At 44.2% G+C, this 24556-nt stretch overlaps 1 protein-coding gene across 2 annotated transcripts in view; it reads left to right on the plus strand.

Moving 5' to 3' along the window:
• The first annotated feature begins 7050 nt into the window (after nucleotides 1-7050).
• Nucleotides 7051-24556, plus strand: part of ESD (esterase D) — a 78254-nt gene continuing 60748 nt past the window's right edge. The window contains exons 1-3 of one of the 2 annotated variants that reach the window (XM_073614136.1): nucleotides 7051-7184; nucleotides 20000-20070; nucleotides 22563-22651. In XM_073614136.1, coding sequence (XP_073470237.1) covers nucleotides 20003-20070; nucleotides 22563-22651 — 157 coding nt within the window. In that variant the 5' untranslated portion in view covers nucleotides 7051-7184; nucleotides 20000-20002. The other variant, XM_073614137.1, reaches the window with a different exon arrangement.

Consider the following 24556-nt stretch of genomic DNA (forward strand, 5'->3'; position numbering starts at 1 on the left):
CCAGTACATTTTTATTAACTAAACAGTCACTTTTGTGAAAAATAATGTCATTTTTTTCCCATCCTGTTCTTATTCATTTTGTGCGAAGAGGGAGTTATACAGCTTCACAATGTTAATACATATTATTATAGTAGTATTGATTTACAGGGTATTGACATAACAGAAAGTACCAGCAGGGGCATAAAAGACCTCGGACACCTTTGGGAGCCACAAGTAGTGTAGCAATGCGGAGCGCTATGTGCACTGCGCCAATGAGTGGGTGTGGCCAAATTGTGTTAGCAGTAAGAGGGGCTTAAAGGACTTTTTGCAATACAGCACTGCGTTGCTTTAACTGACAATTGCACAGTCATGCAACACTGTACAATAACATAAATACAATTTATGTAATTTTCCCCACAAATGGAGCTTTCTTTTGGTGGTATTTGATCACCACTGCATTTTTTATTTTTTACGTTATAAACAAAGAAAGACTGACAATTTTAAAAATAAAATAATATTTTTTACTTTCTGCTATAAAACATATGCAATCAAAAAATTAAAAAAATCCAATTTCTTCATACATTTAGGCTAATATGTATTCTGCTACATGTTTTTTGGTAAAAAAAAATCCCAATAAGCGTATATTTACGCAAACATTATAGCATCTACAAACAATGGGATATATACTTGAATTTGTATTTACTTTTTTTATATACTACTATGGCAGTGATCAGCGACTTATAGCAGGACTGCGACATTGCAGAGGAAAATCGGACACTAACTGACACTTTTGATACTTTGCAGGAACCAGTGACACTAATACAGTGATCAGTGCTATCAATATGCACGGTCACTGTACTAATGACAATGGCTGGGAAGGGGTTAAACATATAAAGGCAATTAAAGGTTTAAATGCGTGCCTAGCCAGTGTGTGTGTTTACTATGTGTGCTGTGCTGCTTTTACTAGGAGAAGAGATGGATCCTAGTTCATTTGCTTTGCAGGAACACAGGATTCATCCCTTCCTCCCCGTCAGAACAGAACTCTGCTTTGTTTACATAGGCAGAACTCCGGTCTGAGTCTTTGCCCAGCGATCGGCGGATAGCGAGTGTCCGGCACCCGCAGATTGTCTTCTGCTTTGAATACTCACAGCAGAAGCGGCGCACGTTTCCCCTGCAGGTGGAAATGCCAAATCACGTATATAAACGGGATCCGGCACACAGCTGCCGCCCTGTAGCGGTAAAACTGCTATAGGGCAGTCAGCAAGTGCTTAAATAAAACAAAAGCCTTCTTGTTCCCATAAAATATGCTTTGATTTCTGTGCCGCAGGCAAGAGTCTCACAGACATGTATAACCTCAGCACAGTCATTTTTTAAATAGGAAACTCTTCCATGACATATGATTTTGGGCACATTGGAAATAAACACTTTGTCTGAGCCTACCCTACAGTCAGGAACTGCTTAGCAACCAGCAACTGCTGAGACAATAAACACTTTGATAAGACGCATGTAATGTACAATATAATGTATATAGTGCAGGAGTCTGTATTTTACAATTGAATGTGTGGAGTGCAGTATTCCATTAAGCTGGCTACATATGGTTATTTTTTTTTCTGTTCAGCCAGAGGACTTCATGAAAAAAGGCTAATAGGTTCCTCCATTCTCACAAATGAGGTAGATGGTGGGATCCTTACACTGGAACATTGTATTCTGACACCAGCACCAAATGCTCTCAGAACAAGCTGGTCAGTAGCTACTGTTGATTGGCTGCAGCTGCTGATCAGTGAAAATATTTCCAACATGTCGATCAAACTATCAACTTCTGTATGACGGGGATGGGCACACATCAAACACAATTTGGCTGGTCCTTGCTGAACTGGCTGAAACTCAATCAGTACTAGCTTAACAGACACAGTGCTGTGATCAGTATCAGGTTTGGGAGTACATAACACACACAGTGCAGGGGCCAGGAATAAGCAACACACAGAGTGCAGAGGTCAGTAGTATGCAATGCACAACATGCTTGGGGCAGGTGGGTGTAATGTGTGGATTGCAGGGGTTAGGAGTAACCTCCTAGCACAAATCCCTACCCCCACATTCCACTTCCTAGCACAAACCCCCCCCCCCAAAAAAAATCTCCCCTTCCAGTACAACTCATCTTCCCCCAAAAGCCCTTCCCCCACAAATTCTCCCTCCCTAGCATATATCCTTTCCCCTCCAAAGTCTCCCTCCTAGTACTAAATCACTCCACGCCCCCTTTTCCCAGCATAAATCCCACCATCCTCCCACTTCACAACCCCCCCAGCTCAATTCCTTTACCCCCAAACCCACCACAGCACAAATCCTTTTTCCCCCCAGACTTAAAATCTCCCTCTCCTAACTCTTACCTCCCAACACAAATAATATTCCCCCTCAAATTCCCAATCTTAGCCCAAGTCACAGGACATGTCAAATGCAATGTTTCCCTACGAGAGCCATCTTAACTAATGCTACACAAGTCATTTCGACTTAAGAAAAGTTTCCTGCACTACTTTAGTCTGACTTGGGTGCACTTTCAACCCTTGTACAGGCTCCTAAATAGCGTCTAAGTTGGATCAAGTGGAAGGAAGTCGCACGGCAAAGTCACAGGAAAATAATATGACAAGTCAAGGAGTCTAGGAGTTGCTGCTGCACTGCCATTTTGAAATGAGGTCTGACAGGGAGCAGGGTGCATTACTGCTATGTGGGAGTCCCTGCACAGAGGTGGGTTACATGATTCACAACTGTGCAGCGACTCCTGCATAGCTGAGGCACATGCCCCCAGTGCCCATTGATTTAATTTTGCCATGTGTTGTTACCATAGGCATGCACACGGGGTACCTGGGCACACCCTAATCACCCCGAGCTGTCTCCCGAGATATGCTCTGAAATGTTACATCCAGGCAGTGTGTAGCCGGCGCTGCCTGTGAAACATTCAGCAGATCGTGAGGCGAGAGCCGCTCAGTCTGTGAAACTGTCAGCTAATGTAACGGCATGCAGAGAGAGACCAGCTGTCACAACTCAGCGGTGATGTGCCAATCAGTGCTGCCTATCAGTGCCGCTATCAGTGCCAATCAGTGCTGTCAGTCAGAGCCGCTTATCAGTGCCAGTGAGGCCTATTAGTGCCACCTATCAGTGCCCATCAGTGCTGCCAATTACTGCCCATCAACGCTGCCAATCAGTGCAGCCTATCAATGCCTATCAGTGCTGCCAATCAGTGCCACCTATCAGTGCTGCCCATCAGTGCCCATCAGTGCACTGAGTGCAGAGATGGGGAGATGAACTTTGCAGCCAGGGACATTGTTCGGGGGGGGGGGGGGGGGACTGGTGGGGCACAATTGAAATCTGTCAATGTTTATTAATGCCAGATGCCAATCTTTAGTATAATAGGTAATCACCACACCACTATTTACAATAAACTACTGGATGTAAAGTAAAATAATGTAAGTAAAAGGCCTGCCGCTAAGCACTGTTATGTGTTCCCACACCACAAAATAAGAAAAAAAAAAGTGCAATGCTAACTTACTAATCATTAATTTAACAATAATGGTGGAAACCTCTAATGTATGGAAATCTCATTAAACTTCAATATTACCACAATACCGGTCTCTGTGATACCCAACTTCACATATAATACACATCAAACTGAAAACAAGACATAACAAATGAAACTTAGCAGGGATGGTGGAAACCCCTCTTCAGATATTTGCAATACAAATTAACATCAAGTGCAACATCTTTTTAGTTGGAAGGTTCATACCATTATAGCACTTTGTAAGTTTTATTTTTTAGATTGTTACACTTAATTTTATATGTTTTAGTTACTATGTGAATTATTGCACTTGAAGTTAATTTTACACCACCCCAAACTCACTCATTCATGTCTTTATGAACCTTGCTTTGTGCACTGGTGCACAGTCATGTTGGAACAGGAAGGGGCCATCCCCAAATTGTTCCCACAAAGTTGGGAGCATGAAATTGTCCAAAAATGTCTTGGTATGCTGAAACCTTAAGAATTCCCTTCACTGGAACTGAGGGGCCAAGCCAACACCTGAAAAACACCTCCACACAATAATCCCCCCTCCATCAAATGATTTGGACCAGTGCACAAAGCAAGGTGCATAAAGACATGGATGAGCGAGTTTAGGGTGGAGGAACCTGACTGGCCTGCACCTGACCTCAAACACCTTTGTGATGAATTAGAGCACAGACTACAAACCAGGCCATCTCGTCCAACATCAGTGCCTGACCTCACAAATGCACTTCTGGAAGAATGGTCAAACATTCCCATAGACACACTCCTAAACCTTGTGGACAGCCTTCCCAGAACAGTTGGAGATGTTGTAGCTGCAAAGGGTGGGCCACCTCAAAATTGAACACTACAGACTCAAGGCCCATACACACGATCGGACTTTTTGACAACAAACACGCAAATTATCTGTTTTAAGGCAACATCCAACCGTGTGTACGCTCAATCAGACAAACTTTTTCGGTTTTCATCGGACAAATGTTGGCTGTGCTCACAGACAAACTTTCCTGCAACAAAAGTCCTACGTCGGCTAGTCCGATCATGTGTACACAACATTTTCCCTTCATGGTTCCACATGACTTTGGACTCCCCCCCATCACAGTCCCACATTACGCCCCCCCCCCCCAGTACATTGCACCCCCTCTCTTCAAAGCTTCACATTACATTGCACCTCTTCTCCTAATAGTGCCCATGTTACACTGCACCTCCTCTCCTCATATCCCCCACATTAAAGGCATACTGAGTCCCACATTGCACTGTACCCCAAATAGCCCACCCTAACATACACTGGGCAGTTTATTTACTAAAGGCAAATCCACTTTGCACTACAAGTGCACTGCATGTGCACTCGGAAGTGCACTTGGAAGTGCATTCACTGTAGATCCGAGGGGGACATGCAAGGAAAATAAAAAACAGCATTTTTGCTTGCATATGATTGGATGATAAAATCAGCAGAGTTTCCCCTTATTTCAGATCTTCCCCTCAGATCTAAAGCAACTGCACTTCCAAGTGCACTTGTAGTGCAAAGTGGATTTGCCTTTAGTAAATAAACCCCACTGTGTGCTAATAGATGTCCCTCTTTATCATTTCAGAAAGTTGGGAGGAATGGTGATTGTACAGATATTGTACAATCAGATTGCACAGAGTATGGCCAGCTTTAGGCTGCACTCACACTTTTGCATAGCGGGAACAAGCAATTCTCACGTGATTTGCGTCTTACATAGGGCTGCCCTATGTGCACTTGTCACCCAAAAACAAGCTTCTGGTACAGTAATTGCGACAAAATTACATCTTGCTTGGGGTGCCATTGAAGGACAACCACTTTCCGACTTCGCTATAGCTGAAAGACAACCACAGCGATGTCATTGAGTTCTGGGAGGGCGTCTATTGACATCCTCCAAAAAACCCGCCCCCCTGCTATGCACCTTGGGGGCACTTTGTGATTGCTGTGTTCTTCAGATCGCAAATCAAGGTAAAAGGCCAATCACAGCGGCCCTTTACCATGTGGTCAGCTGTGTCCTATCACAGCTGATCACATGTAAACAAATTCCCGGTTATCAGCATTTCCTTTCCTCAGTGCTGTCACTGTGTGAGGAAGGGAAAGCCGATAACGGTCTTTCCTGTGACAGCAGACATTTACACTGATAATCAGGGCACTGATCCTTAGTGCTCTGATTATCAGTGCAGCCCAATCAGTGTCATTCATTGTCCATCTGTGCAGTATATCAGTGCCCATCAGTGCAGCCTCATCAGTGCCCCTTCATCAGTGCTTATTGTTGCCCATCATTGCCTCTTCATCAGTGCTTATCAGTGGCCATCAGTGCAGCCTCGTCAGTGCCCATCAGTGCAGCCTCATCAGTGCCCATCAGTGCAGCCTCATCAGTGCCCATCAAAGCAGCCTCATCAGTGACCATCAATGCAGCCTCATCAGTGCCCATCAGTGCAGCCTCATCAGTGCAGCCCCATCAGTGCCCATCAATGCAGCCTCATCAGGGACCATCAATGCAGCCCCATCAGTGCAGCCTCATCAGTGCCCATCAATGCAGCCTCATCAGTGACCATCAATGCAGCCGAATCAGTGCCCATCAATGCAGCCTCATCAGTGACCATCAATGCAGCCCCATCAGTGACCATCAATGCAGCCCCATCAGTGCAGCCTCATCAGTGCCCATCAATGCAGCCCCATCAGTGACCATCAATGCAGCCCCATCAATGCAGCCTCATCAGTGCCCATCAATGCAGCCCCATCAGTGACCATCAATGCAGCCCCATCAGTGCCCATCAATGCAGCCCCATCAGTGCCCATCAATGCAGCCTCATCAGTGCCCATCAATGCAGCCCCATCAATGCAGCCTCATCAGTGCCCATCAATGCAGCCCCATCAGTGCCCATCAATGCAGCCCCATCAGTGACCATCAATGCAGCCCCATCAGTGCCCATCAATGCAGCCCCATCAGTGCCCATCAATGCAGCCCCATCAGTGACCATCAATGCAGCCCCATCAGTGCCCATCAATGCAGCCCCATCAGTGCCCATCAATGCAGCCTCATCAGTGCCCATCAATGCAGCCTCATCAGCACAAATCAATGAAGAAGAAAAATTACTTATTTGCACAATTTTGTAACAGAAACTAAGAAAAATTTAATTTTTTTTTTTTAATTTCAATTTCGGTCCTTTTTCGTTTAGCAAAAAATAAAAAACCCAACGGTGCTTAAATACCACCAAAAGAAAGCTCTATCTTTCTTTTAAAAAAATGATAAAAAGTGTTATATAGGTACAGTTTTTCACGACTGCACAATTGTCATTTACAGTGTGACAGCACTGAAAGCTGAAAATGAGCCTGGGCAGGAAGGGGGTGAAAGTGCCCTTTAGGCAAGTGGATAATGGGCACCCAAACACATGTCCTGCCGTGATTGCCTTACGATTTGGAATTATGGGCAGAATCGTGGCGATTCTAAATCGCTAAGTGTGAATGGAGCCTGAGAGCGCATTGCTGTATTTCACTGAAGACACTGGACCTATCAGCAGCTGATCAGAGCGGTAGACTCTCCTCCCAGCCTGCAGAGGTCAGTGTGGCGTCTAAACACCACAGCCTGGACCTGTGCCTGCTGTCTGTCCTCATCTTGCTGGTCCTATTGGTGACAGTCGAGTTGTACTCCAGGTGAGGGGATACTTTCGTGTTGAGGTGAATGGCGGAGTGTGTCACCGGCGCTTGTCCTTAGTATATACCGTGATTGAGCTCGGTTCCCTGGCATTCCTCCACATCGGGGCGCTCAGTGTGTTTAGTAGTGAAATGCTGAGGCTGCACTTTGCTGTAGTAGTGAGGTCGGTGTGTAGATGACTATGGGGCGGTGTGCCGGGTCACCCCTATATCCCGCTAGTTTGGTGACAGGCTTCCCGCCAATGGGCCGCTCGGTACTATAGATATCAGTCGTGGGTAACGGGAGTCAGACGTGATGTGACTACAGGGAGGGGGAGGGGAGTGTCCCAGACTGGGCATAGACTCGGCACATGTCACTGGGCACAGCTTCATAGATACCAACTGTCCCTGATTTGGAGCAATGTCCCTCTGTCCCTCATTCCTCCTCATTTGTCCCTCATGCACTTTTTATCTTTCAAAAAGTGTTTTCCAGTGCTAAACCTTTCATCCAAATTATAAATTGATGTATTTGTACATTCTAAAAGCCAATATAAAGGAATAGTATTGGTAAAAAAGCACTTGTGGGTTTAACCATTTTTTTTTATACAATTCTCCTTTTAAGGGGGCGTAGCAGGGGGTGTGTCCTATACCTACATACTTTTGCTAATAGGTGTCCCTCATTCCCATTTCAGAAAGTTGGGAGGTATGCAGCTTTCCCTGATGGGATCATCTGACTAGGAGGTCTATGATCACAGTGTAACATCAGCATTGAAATAAGAATACAATCAATCGGTGGCGGACCATCCCTTAGGGGCGCCGGAGCGCCACCCCCTCTATCCACGGCGGCCACCCCCATGCTCTATCCAGGACACCGCCACCCCCATCATAGCTCCTAACTGTCCTTGATTTCGAGGGACTGTCCCTGATTTGGAACAAAGTCCTTCTTTCCTCCCTCATTTTGGTCTGATCTCTATAGTTGTATATAAAATGCACTACTTATCTTTCAAAAAGTGTTTTCCAGTGCTAAACCTTTCATCCAAATTCTAACTCGCTACATTTGTAAATTTCAAAAGCCAATACAAAGAAATCGTAGTGGTAAAAAAAAAAAAAGGTACCTGTGGGTTTAACTAATCTTATTTTTGTTGTTGCATAATTGTCCTTTAAGGCCCCTTTCACACTGGGGCGGTGGGGGCGTCGGCGGTACAACAGCGCTATTTTTAGCGCTGCTGTACCGTCGTTCTTGCAGCGGTATTCGGCCACTAGCGGTTCGGTTTTAACCCCCGCTGGCGGCCGAAAAAGGTTAAATCCGCTCGTACAGCGCGGCTATAGCCGCGGTATAGCCGCGCTGTCCCATTGATTTCAATGGGCAGGAGCGGTTTAGGAGCGGTGAATACACCGCTCCTTCCCCGCTCCAAAGAAGCGGCTCGCAGGACTTTTTTTACCGTCCTGCGAGCGCACCGCTTCAGTGTGAAAGCCCTCGGGCTTTCACACTGAACAAACAGCGGAGGCTGTTTAGGGGCGGTTTTCAGGCGGTATTTTTAGCGCAATACCGCCTGAAAACCGCTCCAGTGTGAAAGGGGCATGGCATGGGGTGTGTCCTATGCCTACATAGTTTTGCTCATAGGTTTCCCTAGTTCCCATCTTAAAAAGTTGGGAGATATGCCCTATTCATGCATCCGGCCCCTTTCAGAAGTTGATACTGATACTTTAACCACTTGACCACTGGGCACTTAAACCCCCTTCCTAACCAGACCAATTTTCAGCTTTCGGTGCTCTCACACTTTGAATGACAATTACTCAGTCATACAACACTTTACCCATATGAAATTTTTGTCCTTTTTTTCACACAAATAGAGCCTTCTTTTGGTGGTATTTAATCACCGTTGGGTTTTTTATTTTTTGCGCTATAAAAGAAAAAAGACTGAAAATTTGGTAAAAAAATGAATTTTTCTTTGTTTCTGTTATAAAATTTAGCAAATTAGTAATTTTTCTTCGTACATTTTGGCCAAAATTTATACTGCTACATATCTTTGGTAAAAATAAGTACAACTTGGTGTATATTATTTGGTCTTTGTGAAAGTTAGAGAGTCCAAAAGCTATGGTGCCAATATCTGAAAATTGATCACACCTGAAGTACTGACGGCCTATCTAATTTCTTGAGACCCTAACATGCCAGAAAAGTACAAATACCTCCCAAATGACCCCTACTTGGAAAGAAGACATTCCAAGGTATTTAGAAAGATGCATGATGAGTTTTTTGAAATTGTCATCTTTTCCCACAATTCTTTGCAAAATCAAGATTTTTTTTTTCTTTTTTTTTTTTTCACAAAATTGTCATATTAGAAGGTTATTTCTCACACACCGCATATGCATACCACAAATTACACCCCAAAACACATTCTGCTATTACTCCCGAGTACGGCGATACCACATGTGTGAGACTTTTACACAGCGTGGCCACATACAGAGGCCCAACATGCACGGAGCACCTCCAGGCGTTCTGGAGCACCCAGGCCAATTCTTATATTTCTCTCCTACATGTAAAAATAATAATTTATTTGCTAGAAAATTACATAGAACCCCAAAACATTATATATATATATATATATATATATATATATATATATATATATATATATATATATATATATATATATATATATTTATTTTTTTTAAGCAAAGACCCTAGAGAATACAATGGCGGTTGTTGCAACTTTTTATCTCGCACGGTATTTGCGCAGCAATTTTTAGAACGCGTTTTTTTTGGGGAAAAAAAACAGTTTTGTGCTTTTAAAAAAAAACAAAACAGTAAAGTTAGCCCAATGTTTTTGCATAATGTGAAAGATGAAGTTACGCCGAGTAAATAGATACCTAACATGTCACCCTTCAAAATTGAACAGCCGCGTGGAATGGTGCCAAACGTCACTACTTAAAAGTCTCCATAGGTGACGCTTTAAAATTTTTTACTGGTTACATGTTTTGAGTTACAGAGGAGGTCTAGGGCCAAAATTATTGCTCTCGCTCCAACGTTCGCAGTGATACCTCACATGTGTGGTTTGAACACCGTTTTCATATGTGGGCGGGACTTATGTATGTGTTCGCTTCTGCATGCGAGCACACGGACATGGGCGCTTTAAAAAATTTTTTTTTTTTTTTTTATTGTTTATTTTACTTTATTTATTTTAGTTTGACACTTTTTCCCCCCCAAAAAAAATTTTGATCACTTTTATTTCTATTACAAGGAATGTAAACATCCCATGTAATAGGAATATGGCATGACAGGTCCTCTTTACAGTGAGATATGGGGTCAGGAAGACCTCACATCTCACCTCCTAGGCTGTGCCTGAAATAAAAAAAAAAAAAAAACGATCTTGGCTTCGATCGTAGCGGTGAGTCGGTAGAAGCACCGGAGGGTGGCGGGAAGGGGGGGGGGGGCGTCCCCTCTCGCCTCCCATAAGAACGATCAAGCAGTGTAACAGCCGCTATGATCATTCTTATGGTGTAGGAAATCGCCAGCTAAAAAAGCTGATATCTGAATGATGCCTGTAGCTGCAGGCATCATTCAGATATCCCCGCTCAAAGTCAAGGACGTCATATGACTGTGGGCGGGAACTGGTTAAAAATTGCGGGGTATTGCAGAGTATTGCGGAGTAGTGCAGGGTATATTGCGGGGTATATTGCAGAGTATTGCTGGGTATATTGCAGAGTAGTGCCGGGTATATTGCAGAGTATTGTGGAGTAGTGCAGGGTATATTGCAGAGTAGTGCAGGGTATATTGCAGAGTATTGCAGAGTAGTGCCGGGTATATTGCAGAGTAGTGCCGGGTATATTGCAGAGTAGTGCAGGGTGTAGTGCCGGGTATTATGCAGAGTATTGCGGGGTATTATGCAGAGTATTGCGGGGTATTATGCAGAGTATTGCGGGGTATTATGCAGAGTATTGCGGGGTATTATGCAGAGTATTATGCAGGGATGGCTGAGCATGGAGGGATGGATGGATGTGACTGCAATTGTCACTGAGCACCGCTGTGGGCACTACACATGCAGCCCACAGCGGTGCTGCCATCCGATCCCTCCCCCTCTCCCCTCGCACTGTACCGATCGGTACACAGAGGGGAGGGAGGAACCGGCGTCATGACATGACGCCGGTCTGTTGACATGTGATTGCTCCGTCATTTGACGGAGCGATCACATGGTAAACGGCCGCGATTAGCGGCCGTTTACCGTGATCCGTGATGCGGATCACGGAAGTTCTCGGGTGCGCGCCCCAGGGGGCGCGCGAGAGCAGTATTCTGGGAGGACGTCCACCCAGAACTAGCCGACTGCGCTGTAGCCGTCTTTCGGCTATGGCCCGGTCGGCAAGTGGTTAAACCAGGGATATGCAATTAGCAGACCTCCAGCTTTTTCAGAAGTACAAGTCCCATGAGGCGTAGCAAGACTCTGGCGGTTCTCCGTCCATCGAGCTCTCCTCCCCTCTTCCACCCCAGCCCCCTCCACATGCAATCCAGTCAGATCGGAGCCCGCTCGCTCGGGAAAACAATATTTTTTTAAAAAAAAGTGGTGGTGGTGGGGGGGCATGGTGGGAAGTGGGAGAAAGGGGGCCTTAGCGCGGCATTGGCGTGCCTCAGACGTTCACAAACGCAGGGCTGTGTCTGCTATAAAGTGCACCTTTTCTCAGATGCATTCAGCTGATGGAGGGACACAGAGCAGACGGGGGCATGTGTGTGTTGGTGACACAGGGCACATTTATTTAGCATTAGGCTGAGCATTAATAGCAGCTGCAGTTGCTGGACTATTTGCTCAGAAGTAGGTGCATTTTTGGTAGTACCTCTGCATTTGTGCTTGACACTAAGACCAGAGGGAGAGGTATAAATACCTCAAAAGACAAGGGCACAAAGGGGTCACCCTCAGGCTTTAAGGACCCTCCCTCTGCAACACCATCCCCCCCTGAAAGGCCTAGGGAGGCTGGTCAGAGTGAGCCATCCTGGTCATCAGGGGTTGCAATTGCTTCCGACAGTTCAGCCCCTGTCTATATTACTGAGGAGGTTTTTTCCTCAGCCATGATTGGATTGGAGGAAAGATTAACGGCCTTTATCGCATCTTTACAGAGTGGAAGAAAACGCATTAGGTCCCCTTCTACCACCCTGGATCCTCAAACAGGAACAGTTGGAGAGGGAAGATGAAGCCCCCTCAGGGGACCATGAAGAGACTGATGACTCCTCTTCCAAGGGTTCAAGTGGGGAAGGACCTTCTTCAGTTTCACAAGCTGAGAAATTGCTGGTGCATTCTCTTACTGAAATGGTCCACTCCACATTTAAGCTACCCTTAACTGAGTCAGTTGAAAAGCCCACTTCTTGTTTGGGTTCACTAAAACCTCCTAAGGCTTTGCGTGCCTTTCCTGTACATTAATTGCTGGAAAAGCTTATGTATTCTGAGTGTGATCACCCAGATGAAAACTTTTTAGGGGGGGGAAAAATGTTTAACACTTTATCCTATGGAGGAAAAATTTACTAAGCTGTGGAGTATACCAGCAATTGACGCTGCTATATCCTCTGTGAATAAAAGTTTGACTTGTCCTGTGGACAATGCGCAAATGCTTAGGGATCCAACTGATAAAAAATTGGAATTCCTGTTAAACATTTTTTCCTTGGCAGGTTCAGTGGCTCAACCATGTGGCGGCAATTGGGGTATGTCAATCCTTGAGAGACCATTTGAAACAGGTGCTCAAGGTTTTCCCTTAACAGCAGGCCCAGGATTTAGCTGAGCTGCCAGCGGCTTTGTGTTTTGCAATTGACGCAATCAGAGATTCTATTCTTCAAACCTCTCGCCTTACACTTGGGTTGGTGCATGTGCGTAGAATCTTATGGTTGAAAAGTTGGTCAGCCGAAGCGTCATGCAAAAAGCTCCTGGCTGGTTTTCCTTTCAGCTGTGAAAAACTGGGGATGATTTGGACAAATATATCCAAAGGATATCAGGTGGGAAAAGTACCCTTTTGCCAGTTAAGAAAAAGTAAACGTCCCTCATTTAAACGGGCTCTTTCTCCAGTGCCAGGGGCATCAGCCTCCAGGCAGTCCCGACGGCCTCCACCGTAAGGTTCAAGAAGTAAACCTCAGGGTCAACCCCAGGAACAAAAGAAGTCCTGGGGGATGAAACCTACAAGACAGAACGCTAAAGCCTCTTTATGAAGGGGCGCCCTCACTTGTACGAGGGGGGGGGAGACTTCTGCAGTTCTCAAGGGTCTGGCAGGAGGAATTTCGAGAAAGATTGGTGGTCTCCACAATAGCTTTAGGTTACAAACTAGAGTTCTGAGAATTCCCATCTCCTCGTTTCATCAGTTCAAATGTCCCCAAATATCCAGAGAGAAAGAAGTCTCTCTTTCAAGCGTTAAATGGACTTTTGTCGCAAAAAGTGATCATGGTGGTCCCTATGGAAGAGCAGGGGTTGGGGTTTTATTCAAACCTTTTCACGGTGCCAAAACCAGATGGAGATGTCAGACCTATTCTAGAACTCGAAGATCTAACCGGTTCCTGAAAATCCACATGGAATCAATCCGATCAGTAGTCTACATCCTACAAGGAGGAGAACTTCTGGCATCAATTGACATCAAGGATGCATACCTTCATGTACCTATTTTCCCTGCTCACCAGAAATATCTCCGTTTCAAAGTAGAAAAACATATTTTTCAGTTTGTAGCCTTGCCTTTCGGTCTAGCTACTGCACCTTGGATGTTTACAAAGCTTCTGGCCAGATTAAGGTGTCAAGGTATAACGATAATAGCATACCTAGAAGACCTGCTCTTGATAGACCTGTCAGTAGCCCGCTTGGACCAAAGCATGGTCACCACAGTCAACTACCTGAAATACCTAGGTTGGGTCCTCAACCTAGAGAAATCTTCTTTAAGGCCAGTAAGAAGATTAGAGTACCTGGGTCTGGTCATAGATACAGCCCAGAAGAAGGTGTTTTTACTCCATGCAAAGATCAGCGCCATAAAGGAGCTGGTTCAGGTGGTCAGAGCAAAGAAGGGTCCTATTCGCCTTTGTATGAGGTTGTTGGGGAAGATGGTGGCTTCATTTGAAGCAGTTCCCTATGCTTAGTTTCATTTGAGACTGCTGCAAAACAGTATCCTGTCTGCCTGGAACAAGAAGGTCCAAGCTCTAGATTTTCTAATGCGTTTGTCGCTAAAAGTGCACCAGAGCCTCAGTTGGTGGACGATATCCGAGAATCTGCAGAAGGGGAAATCCTTCTTACCAGTTACCTGGAAGGTGGTAACAACAGATGCCAGCCTTTCGGGTTGGGGAGCAGTCCTGGAAGAGGTGTCTGTCCAAGGAAAATGGTCAAGAACCGAAAGGACCTTGCCCATCAACATTCTAGAGATTCCTATTCTGCTGCTACCTCGACTTCTTTGCAGGATCAAGCGGGAAAGGAAGTAGGTAGTTCTTGTGGCCCAGATGATCTTGGTATGCAGAAATAGTAAAGATGGTGGTGGGCCCTTGGACCCTACCACCATGTCCAGACATGCTATCACAGGGACCAGTGTTCCATCCTACTTTACAAACGCTAAATTTAAGGGTTTGGCTATTGAAACCCACATTCTGAAGAATTGTGGGCTTTCAGGCTCAGTGATATCTACCTTAATTAATGCAAGGAAGCCAGCTTCCAGAGTCATTTATTATAGAGTCTGGAAGGCATATGTTTCCTGGTGTGAATCCAGGGGTTGGCATCCCAGAAAGTATGTCATAGGTAGAATTTTTGCCTTTCTGCAAATTAGGGTTAGAGATGAAGATGACCTTGAGTACTATTAAGGGCCAGGTCTCTGCCTTATCAGTATTGCTTCAGTGTCCGCTTGCTGCGCATGCTTTGGTCCGAAGCTTTATACAGGGGGTAACGCGGCTTAATCCACTGGTTAGAATACCCATGAACCCTTGGGAATTGAATTTAGTTCTGTCGGCATTACAGAAACAACCATTTGAGCTGATACGACATATTCCCTTGGTCCTTTTGACAAGGAAGCTAGTTTTTCTGGTAGCCATTTCTTCTGCAAGAAGGGTATCAGCATTGGCGGCTCTTTCTTGTAAAGAGCCATATTTAATCATTCACAAGGATAGAGTAGTATTTCGTCCTCATCCTAGCTTTCTGCCAAAGGTGGTTTCAGGTTTTCATCTAAACCAGGATATTGTTCTACCTTCATTTTTTCCAGAACCCTGTTCTACGGAAGAAAAGTCACTACATTCTCTGGATGTAGTAAGAGCAGTCAAAATCTATTTAAAGTCGACTGCTCAGATTCGGTAAAACAGATGTTTTGTTTGTGTTGCCCGAAGGTCCTAGAAAGGGGCAGGCGGCATCAAAATCTACTATTGCCAAATGGATTTGGCAAGTAATTATTCAAGCTTATGGTTTGAAGAGGAAAGTTCCACCTTTTCAAATCAAAGCACACTCCACCAGGACTGTTAGTGCTTCATGGGCAGTGCATCACCAAGCCTCCATGGCTCAAATCTCCAAGGCTGCAACTTGGTCTTCAGTCCATACATTTACTAGATTTTATCAGGTGGATGTAAGAAGGCATGAGGATATCGCCTTTGGGCGCAGTGTTCTGCAGGTAGCAGTATAGGTCCTCAGGTCTGTTTGCATCCTCAGATAGCATTGCTCTGGGACATCCCATACAGTAATTACTGTGGCTCTGTGTCCCGTGATGTACGATAAAGAAAATAGGATTTTTACAGCTTACCTGTAAAATCCTTTTCTTGGAGTACATCACGGGACACAGACCTCCCTCCCCTCTTTCTGGTTACACGTGTATTGCTTTGCTACAAAACTGAGGTACTCCTGGTAAGGGGAGGGGTTATATGGGGAATTGTTCTTCTTGTTTAGGGTGTGCCATATAATCCATACAGTAATTACTGTGGCTCTGTGTCCCGTGATGTACTCCAAGAAAAGGATTTTACGGGTAAGCTGTTATAAAAATCGTATTATTACCACAATACCGGTCTCTGTGATATGCAACTTCACATATAATACACATCAGACTGAAAACAAGACATAACAAATGAAACTTAGCAGGGATGGTGGAAACCCCTCTTCAAATATTTGCAATACAAATTAACTTCAAGTGCAACAACTTTTTAGTTGGGAGGTTCATACCATTATAGCACTTTGTAAGTTTTTTTATTTTTTAGATTGTTACACTTAATTTTATATGTTTTAGTTACTGTGTGAATTATTGCACTTGAAGTTAATTTTCCCCCACCCCAAACTCACTCATTCATGTCTTTATGAACCTTGCTTTGTGCACTGGTGCATAGTCATGTTGGAACAGGAAGGGGTCATCCCCAAATTGTTCCCACAAAGTTGGGAGCATGAAATTGTCCAAAAATATCTTGGTATGCTGACACCTTAAACATTCCCTTCACTGAAACTGAGGAGCCAACCCCTGAAAAACACCCCCACACCATAATCCCCCCCCTCCATCAAATCATTTGGACCAGTGCACAAAGCAAGGTCCATAAAGACATGGATGAGCAAGTTTGGGGTGGAGGAACCTGACTGGCCTGCACCTGACCTCAACCCAATAGAACACCTTTGGGATGAATTAGAGCACAGAATACGAACCAGGCCATCTCGTCCAACATCAGTGCCTGACCTCACAAATGCACTTCGGCACTGAGTGTGCCGTCAATCTAGAGCACCGTGACTCCCGTGCTTATGCGCAGGAGAGACATCACGGCCCAGCTGTTCAAACTGCCAGAGTTCACGAACCCAGAAGGAAGACCGGGTAAAGATGGAAGTGCAGAAGGCAGTGACAGTGTGCTGCTGGAGGGCTTTGCTCCAAGGTAAGTCTGTATGCACTGCATACAGCACATTATAGGTTAAACCGCCCGGGTGCCCAAATAGTTTTCTTTTGAGTCAGCAGTTTACTACCACTTTAAGGTGTGACCCCCCATCCCTGATGACCCCTTCACGGGTATGCCTGTCTATAGCGGGTGTAGCAGGGGTGCCACATATCTTCCTAAAACATTGTGGCTCTGAGTCCTGTTTCAGATCGTCCAGATCTTCTGTCTTGAGGCCCAGTCTCCCATTCTGCTTCTCGGTCGCTGACCTTGAAGGCCTGGCTGTTGAAGCCAGGGTCCTAAGAGAGGACTGTCAGATTTAGTCATTTCTATGCTTCTCTGTGCTAGGCAGTAAACTTCTTGTAAGATTTACCATCTGTAGGCCTATTTTGCTTGGTCCGAGCAGCGCAAATTTCACCCAGAGACAATATTTTGCGGGAAGTATTCAGGCCTTCCCCCAGTCTGGAAAAGAGAAAAAACACTGCGCTCAAAAGAGTAATAATAAGCTGCAGCTCAAATGTGCGATATCCACATTAGTACAGAAAAGAAAAAAAGGAACTGCGCTGTACCCTAAAACCATATAAATGAACATATGTGTACAAACTAAAAATGGTGAAATACTTTGACTAATTGAAATAGTGAAAAGTCAAACCAGTACCTGGCTGTTATCACATGTAAATACACCAATACTATAAAACATAAGTGAACCAAAAACCAGAAAATAAAACATGGTAAATAGAAAGTAGAAAACACCAAGTCCATAAATAAATAGACAGTCCACTAGGTAGTAAGAAGAAGCCCTTGATCGCTGTTCATAGGGATCGGTGTACAAAAGGGGGAAATAGGAAACCACCCAACGTAGTGATCCTCCACCACCTGAAGTGCACTCTTACCAGATAGTAAGCTTAAATAAGCTTAATCGAATAAACTGGTGACCAGATAGACAGGGATCTGAAACGCCACTCTGTGTGTTGTACCAGGCAGCAGATGGACTAGGTGAAGTGAGGACCTGGATATCCGACCAGCATCAAAACATCCCTTCAGCGGCGTGGCCGCAGACAGATTAGAGGAATACCAATTCCCGGGTTACAGATATAGGAATAAAAAATGGATATCCATAGTTTGACTCCGTAGATATGGTTTATTAAAAACAGGTAAAAACACTTACAATTTTGCAGTGAAAGAGAGCAGAATTCGCCGGCCGGCTAGCGAGCGCCCATCCTAATGAGAGGCAATGACGTCAGAGCGTCACCTTCCCAGGGAAGGTGATGCTCTGATGTTTGGATGCTGGTCGGATATCCAGGTCCTCACTTCACCTGGTACAACACACAGAGTGGAGCTTCAGATCCCTGTCTATCTGGTCTCCGGTTTATTCGATTAAGCTTACTATCTGGTAACCGTGCACTCCAGGTGGTGGAGGATCACTACGTTGGGTGGTTTCCTATTTCCCCCTTTTGTACACCGATCCCTATGAACAGCGATCAAGGGCTTCTTCTTACTACCTAGTGGACTATCTGTCTATTTATTTATGGACTTGGTGGTTTTTACTTTCTATTTTCCATGTTTTATTTTCTGGTTTTTGGTTCACTTATGTTTTATAGTATTGGTGTATTTACATGTGATAACAGCCAGGTACTGGTTTGACTTTTCACTGTTTCAATTAGTCAAAGTATTTCACCATTTTTAGTTTGTACACATATGTTCATTTATATGGTTTTAGGGTACAGTGCAGTTCTTTTTTTTTCTTTTCTTCCCCCAGTCTGGGCTGGTTCAATGTTTAGCCTTGAGCATCCTCATAGGGCAGATTTCTGCCTTGGCAATTTTTTTCCAGTGTCCGCTTACCTCTCACTCCCTGGGGAAGACTTTTGTGGGGAGTCATTCACGTAATGCCTCTCAGATGCTCCCCGTTGCTGCTATGGGACCTTAACCTAGTTTTGTCAGATTGCCCTTCAAACCCATCCAGAGATATTCCTTAGTATGTCCTCACTGGCAAAGTTGCCTTATTGGTTGCTATCACTTCTGCCAGGTAGGATACTGAGCTAGCTGCGTTGTCATGCAAGAAACCTTTTTTGGTTTTGCACAGAGAAACTTTCATTTTGCAACCTAGGGTGTCTTTTTTTTTCACAAGGTGGTTTCATGCTTCTATCTTAACTAGGACATGATTCTGTCCTGGTCCAAAACACCCCAGGGTGGTTTCCCTCCACTGTCAAGATGTGGTTCATGCAGTGCTCGTTTACCTGTTAACTACGACTTCCTTCCATCAATTGAATAGCTTGTTTTGTCCGTTCAGAGGATTCTTGCAAGGTGCTTCTGGCTTCCTGTTCCACTATTTCTAGGAGGATTAGACAGGTCGACATTCAAGCCCGATTTCCTGAAGACTAGGGTTCCCCTGATCCGTTAATGCTTCTTGGGCTTTTCAGCACCAAGCTTCTGTTTATCAGTTTTGTATATGTTTACAGAGTTCTTCCAGATTAAGAGCCCTTTCACACTGGGGCGGTTTGCAGGCGCTATTGCGCTAATAATAGCGCCTGCAAACTGACCCGAAAGTGCCGCTACTTTCATTCCAGTGTGAAAGCCCCGAGGGCTTTCACACTGGAGCTATGCGCTGGCAGGACGGTAAAAAAAGTCCTGCTAGCAGCATCTTCGGAGCGGTGTGTATACCGCTCCTGCCCATTGAAATCAATGGGATGGTGCGGCTATACCGCCGGCAAAGCGCCTCTGCAGAGGCGCTTTGCGGTGGTATTTAACCCTTTCTCGGCTGCTAGCAGGGTTAAAACCGCCCCGCTAGCGGCCGCATACCAACGGTAAAACGCCGCTAATAATAGCGGCGTTTTACCGCCGACCCCGCCCCAGTGTGAAAGGGCTCTAAGGTTCAGACTGATGCTGTTTTTGTAACAGAGAAATATGATTTCTGTGGTAATGTTGTATACAGTATTTGGAATTCTCTCTATTTTAAACTTTGTTGACACCTGCAGTGTTTTTGTTTTTAAAATTGTGTTTATATTTCCATCAGAATATGGCACTGAAACAGATTTCCAGCAATAAATGCTTTGAGGGCTACCAGAAAGTGTTTGAACATGACAGGTAAATAGAGATATACGATATACATCTTTAGAAAGCCCTGTACTTAAATTTACCAACAGATAAACCTAATTGACATTGTAATGTAATCATTAGTGGAAACATTCATCCACACCTCAATCCAATTGTAATTCACACTGACACTACTGCGTTTACAGCTATAGCAGCTAAAAATGTGTGTAAATGTAACAAGCCGCTTGTCAGCTTTGAGATGAAAGTGCATCCCCAAATGGGTGTAACCTATCATGCTTCCCAGGCTTCACTGTCCCACCTGTGGGCCCAACACCTGCATGCTGGGTTTCGGCGGGTAGAGGAGAGGTGATATGTACTCCATTAGCGTCAGTGACTCCACTGAAGCTAATGGAGGGGAGCTATCAGGGGTCTAGTAGACCCCTGATGTCTCATTAAATAGAACCTGTCACTTTAGTGTACTGTCACATAGGGGTTTGTGATAGCAATAAAGTTTAATGGAAAAAAAAAATTAAAAATTGATAGGTACACCCAAGCATTGGTATACATTATTTTAAGCTTTCTCAGACTTAAATGTGATGGATCTGATGTATTTGGATGTAAACAGATGCTTACAGCCACCTGCCTATAGAAGTAACATGAGTCCAGTAACAGCCAGGTGAAAAAAAAAAACTGACATGGGTGTCACAGAAGTGACATTTGTACTGTTCTGATCCAATTCACCAGGGCATCTGTTTACAGAACCCTTTGCTGATTAGAGCAGACATGGCCCATGTGAAAAGATTCATGGCCAAAGTTATATTATACTATTTAACTGGCCAATCAGTAGCAGTGTTTTCAACATAAATCATTTAAACAGAATCATTAGACATATGCATATGATGAATTGTCTATAGCAGATTTACACATAGGCATTTTTTAGCAATTGGATTTGCACGGGAGTTCACTTATTCCTGCACCCATCAGATGCCAGGTTTGTATACTTCTCTGTTCCATCATTGGTGCCTCTGACATACTTTTTACTAAGCTGTATCAGGACACGTTTTCATTCCCACAGAAAAGCAGTTCTGACGCAGATAAGCCCCCTATACAACATCTTGTTCTATGATCAAATTACAATTCCTACTCCTACCAGCTTGATTTTTGTTTGTCAGAAAACTTATGCCAGTGAAAAAAATGATGTTTGTACTAGACCAAAAATCTGTCTATATTAGTTTTTCCTATGTATTCTCCTGAGTTGGTTATTCTAATATTCATATATTAAGGATACTACAAGTCTAACTAAAGTTTTAGATCTCTTATCTCTGTACTGTTATTTTCAATGCAGATTTTTTAAGTCTTTCTGGAATATCATTACTTGTGTTCCAGGTTTATTTCACCTCCTTCAGGCTGCTGTGATCTGAAAATATCCATATTCTTCCTTTTTTTTTTTTTTTTAGTAGTATAGTCAGTGTTTATCTGGCGCTCCAGATGGAGTAATCCTTAGGGGTATAGTCTGTGGCTCTAATAGCAGGATGGTGATGTATCCATAGAAAAGGGTATTAATGGTTAAAAAAGAAGGCAGCCATCCTTCAGAGTGTGTCCAGAACTCTGCAAGACATGTAAGGAAAAAACACGGAGGGGGAGGCGCCGACCTGAGTGTAGTATTAAAACGATGACTTTAATAAGATAGGATTAAAAACACTTACAAGATGATAGAAGATGCATGCTCGTCAAAGTAAAGTGCAGTCCTGGAATTCCACATGACTCTGTGGGTCCCACCGCTGTTCCGGATAGCTGGAAAGGATTGAGCAGCTGGCTGGAATGGTGGATCACAGTGTTTCTCCAGGAGCAAAGGAACCAAGCAGCTCCACACAGACCAGCATAGACCGTGGAACAGGAAGTGATGTAACCGGCGTCTGATTGGACCTAGGCAGGGCTGGAATCTTGTCAATCAGGGCTGTAGTGATGAAAGGCTACACGCTCGAAGCTGAGTGCTCCTTCTATTGGCCTGCTGCCCTCTAGAGGAGGACAACTATATATACACAATGGAGAGCATGTGGATGTGGCCTTGGAACTGGAACTTTCAGCAGACCAATCAGTAAGCAATAAATTATAGCAAGGGGCAAGGTGAAGCAGGGGTTAACAGTCTCGGATTAGGTCCAATCAGACACTGTGATCCATTCCAGCCAGATGCTCAATCCTTTCCAGCTATCCGGAACAGCGGTGGGACCCACAGAGCCATGTGGAATGCCAGGACTGCACTTTACTTTGACGAGCATCTTCTATCATCTTGTAAGTGTTTTTAATCTTCTCCTATTAAAGTCACCATTTTAATACTACACTCAGGTCGGCGCCTCCCCCTCCCTGTTTTTTCCCTATATTCTTTTTTTTTTATGTTCTGTTATCATTTTGCTCATGGTAATGTGTAAACTTTGTTATATGTGAGAACATGGAAGCAAGCACTCCAAAGTTTTTTTTTTTTTTTTTTTAAGCCCTTGGAAAAAATGTAACTTTTTCTTGCCAATGTTTCTCTTTCTGAATAGCACGGAACTCAAGTGTAAAATAAGATTTGGGATCTATTTACCACCTAAAGCTGAAACTTCCAAATGCCCGGTGGTATACTGGCTTTCAGGTATGTATTTCTGAAGCTGTTTTCTCCTTTTTTCTTTTTTTAGATTTGTAAAGAGCACTTAGGTAAACTGTTGTTTAAATATTGGCATAGTTACATAGTTTATCAGGTTGAAAAAGACACGTACATCTAGTTCTAACAATAGGCAAAATAGAAAATCTCTAAATACTGAAACCTATAACGTAGTTGTTCCAGAGGAAGGCAAAAACAAACTTGAAAAGCATGGTTTAATTTGCTGCAGCAGGGGAAGAAAAATCTTCCTGATCTCCAGAAGGCAATCGGATATTCCCTGAATCAAAAATCTCTGGTGTTATCTATGAATGTTATCCAGTTATATTTTTTTGCATTTAGGAATGCATGCAGCTCTTTTTTTTTAAACAGTCTACTGAGTTGGCCAGAAGTAATTCTTGAGGGAGACTGCTCCACATTTTCACAGCTCTTAGACCCCTTTCACACTGTGGTGCTTTGCAGGCGTTAGTGCTAAAAAATAGCGCCTGCAAATCTCCCTGAAAGAGCTGCTGCTGTGTCTCCAATGTGAAAGCCCTGAGGGCTTTCACACTGGAGCGGTGCGCTGGCAGGACGGTAAAAAAAAGTCCTGCTAGCAGCATCTTTGGAGCGGTGAAGGAGCAGTGTATACATCGCTCTTTCACCGCTCCTGCCCATTGAAATCAATGGGGCAGCGCGACTATACTGCCGGCATAGCGCTGCTGCAGCTTTTTCACAGATTTATGCGTTCCAAGTTCAGCTGCTACCGCGGCTTCTGCGCAGGTTCAAAGAGGAAGGGAAGCTGATGATACTGGCAGCCCATAAAAGTCACTACATTCTCTGTGGTAATGTGGTGAGAGCGGTCAACGTCTATTTGAAAGTGACCGCTCAGATTCGTAAAACAGATGTTTTGTTTGTGTTGCCAGAGGGTCCTAAAAGAGGACAGGCAGCGTCGAAATCTACTGTGCCTAAATGGATTTGTCAAGTGATTGTTCAAGCTTATGGTTTAAAAAGGAAAATTCCTCCTTTTCATATTAAAGCGCACTTCACCAGGGCTGTTAGTGCTTCATGGGCAGTGCATCACCAAGCCTCCATGGCTCAGATCTGCAAGGCTGCAACTTGGTCTTCAGTCAATACTTTTACCAGATTCTATCAAGTAAATGTAAAAGGTCATGAGGATATTGCCTTTGGGCGCAGTGTACTGCAGGCTGCAGTATAAGTCCTCTAGTCTCTTATTGCCCTACTTTTGTTGTGTCTCCCTCCCTTCAGTTAGCATTGCTATGGGACATCCCACATAGTAACTACTATGGCTCTGTGTCCCGTGATGTACGATAAGAAAATAGGATTTTTATAACAGCTTACCTGTAAAATCCTTTTCTTTAAAGTACATCACGGGACACAGAGGTCCCTCCCTTCTTGGTATACACGTGTATTGCTTTGCTACAAAACTGAGGTACTCCCAGCAGTGGGAAGGGTTATATAGGGAACACACTTTTTGTCTTAGGGCGTGCCAGTGTCCATCACCTGAAGGTGGCCTATAACCCACATAGTAACTACTATGGCTCTGTGTCCCATGATGTACTTCAAAGAAAAGGATTTTACAGGTAAGCTGTTATAAAAATCCTATTTTCATGGTAGAAAATCTTCATTTTCAGTTTGTAGCTACTGCACCTTAAGGTTTACAAAGCTTCTGGCCCCTCCTCTAGCCAGATTAAGGGCCCAAAGTATAATGATTATAGTTTACCTAGACGATCTGCTCTTGATAGACCAGTCGGTAGCCCGCTTAGACCAAAGTATGGTCACCACATTCAACTACCTGGAATACCTAGGTTGGATTCTAAACCTAGAGATATCTTCCTTAAAACCATGAAAGGGGCTAGAATACTTGGGTCTGATCATAGATACACCCAGAAAAGGGTATTC

The sequence above is a fragment of the Aquarana catesbeiana genome, linkage group LG02, assembly GCF_042186555.1.
Source record: "Aquarana catesbeiana isolate 2022-GZ linkage group LG02, ASM4218655v1, whole genome shotgun sequence".
Taxonomy (NCBI): domain Eukaryota; kingdom Metazoa; phylum Chordata; class Amphibia; order Anura; family Ranidae; genus Aquarana; species Aquarana catesbeiana.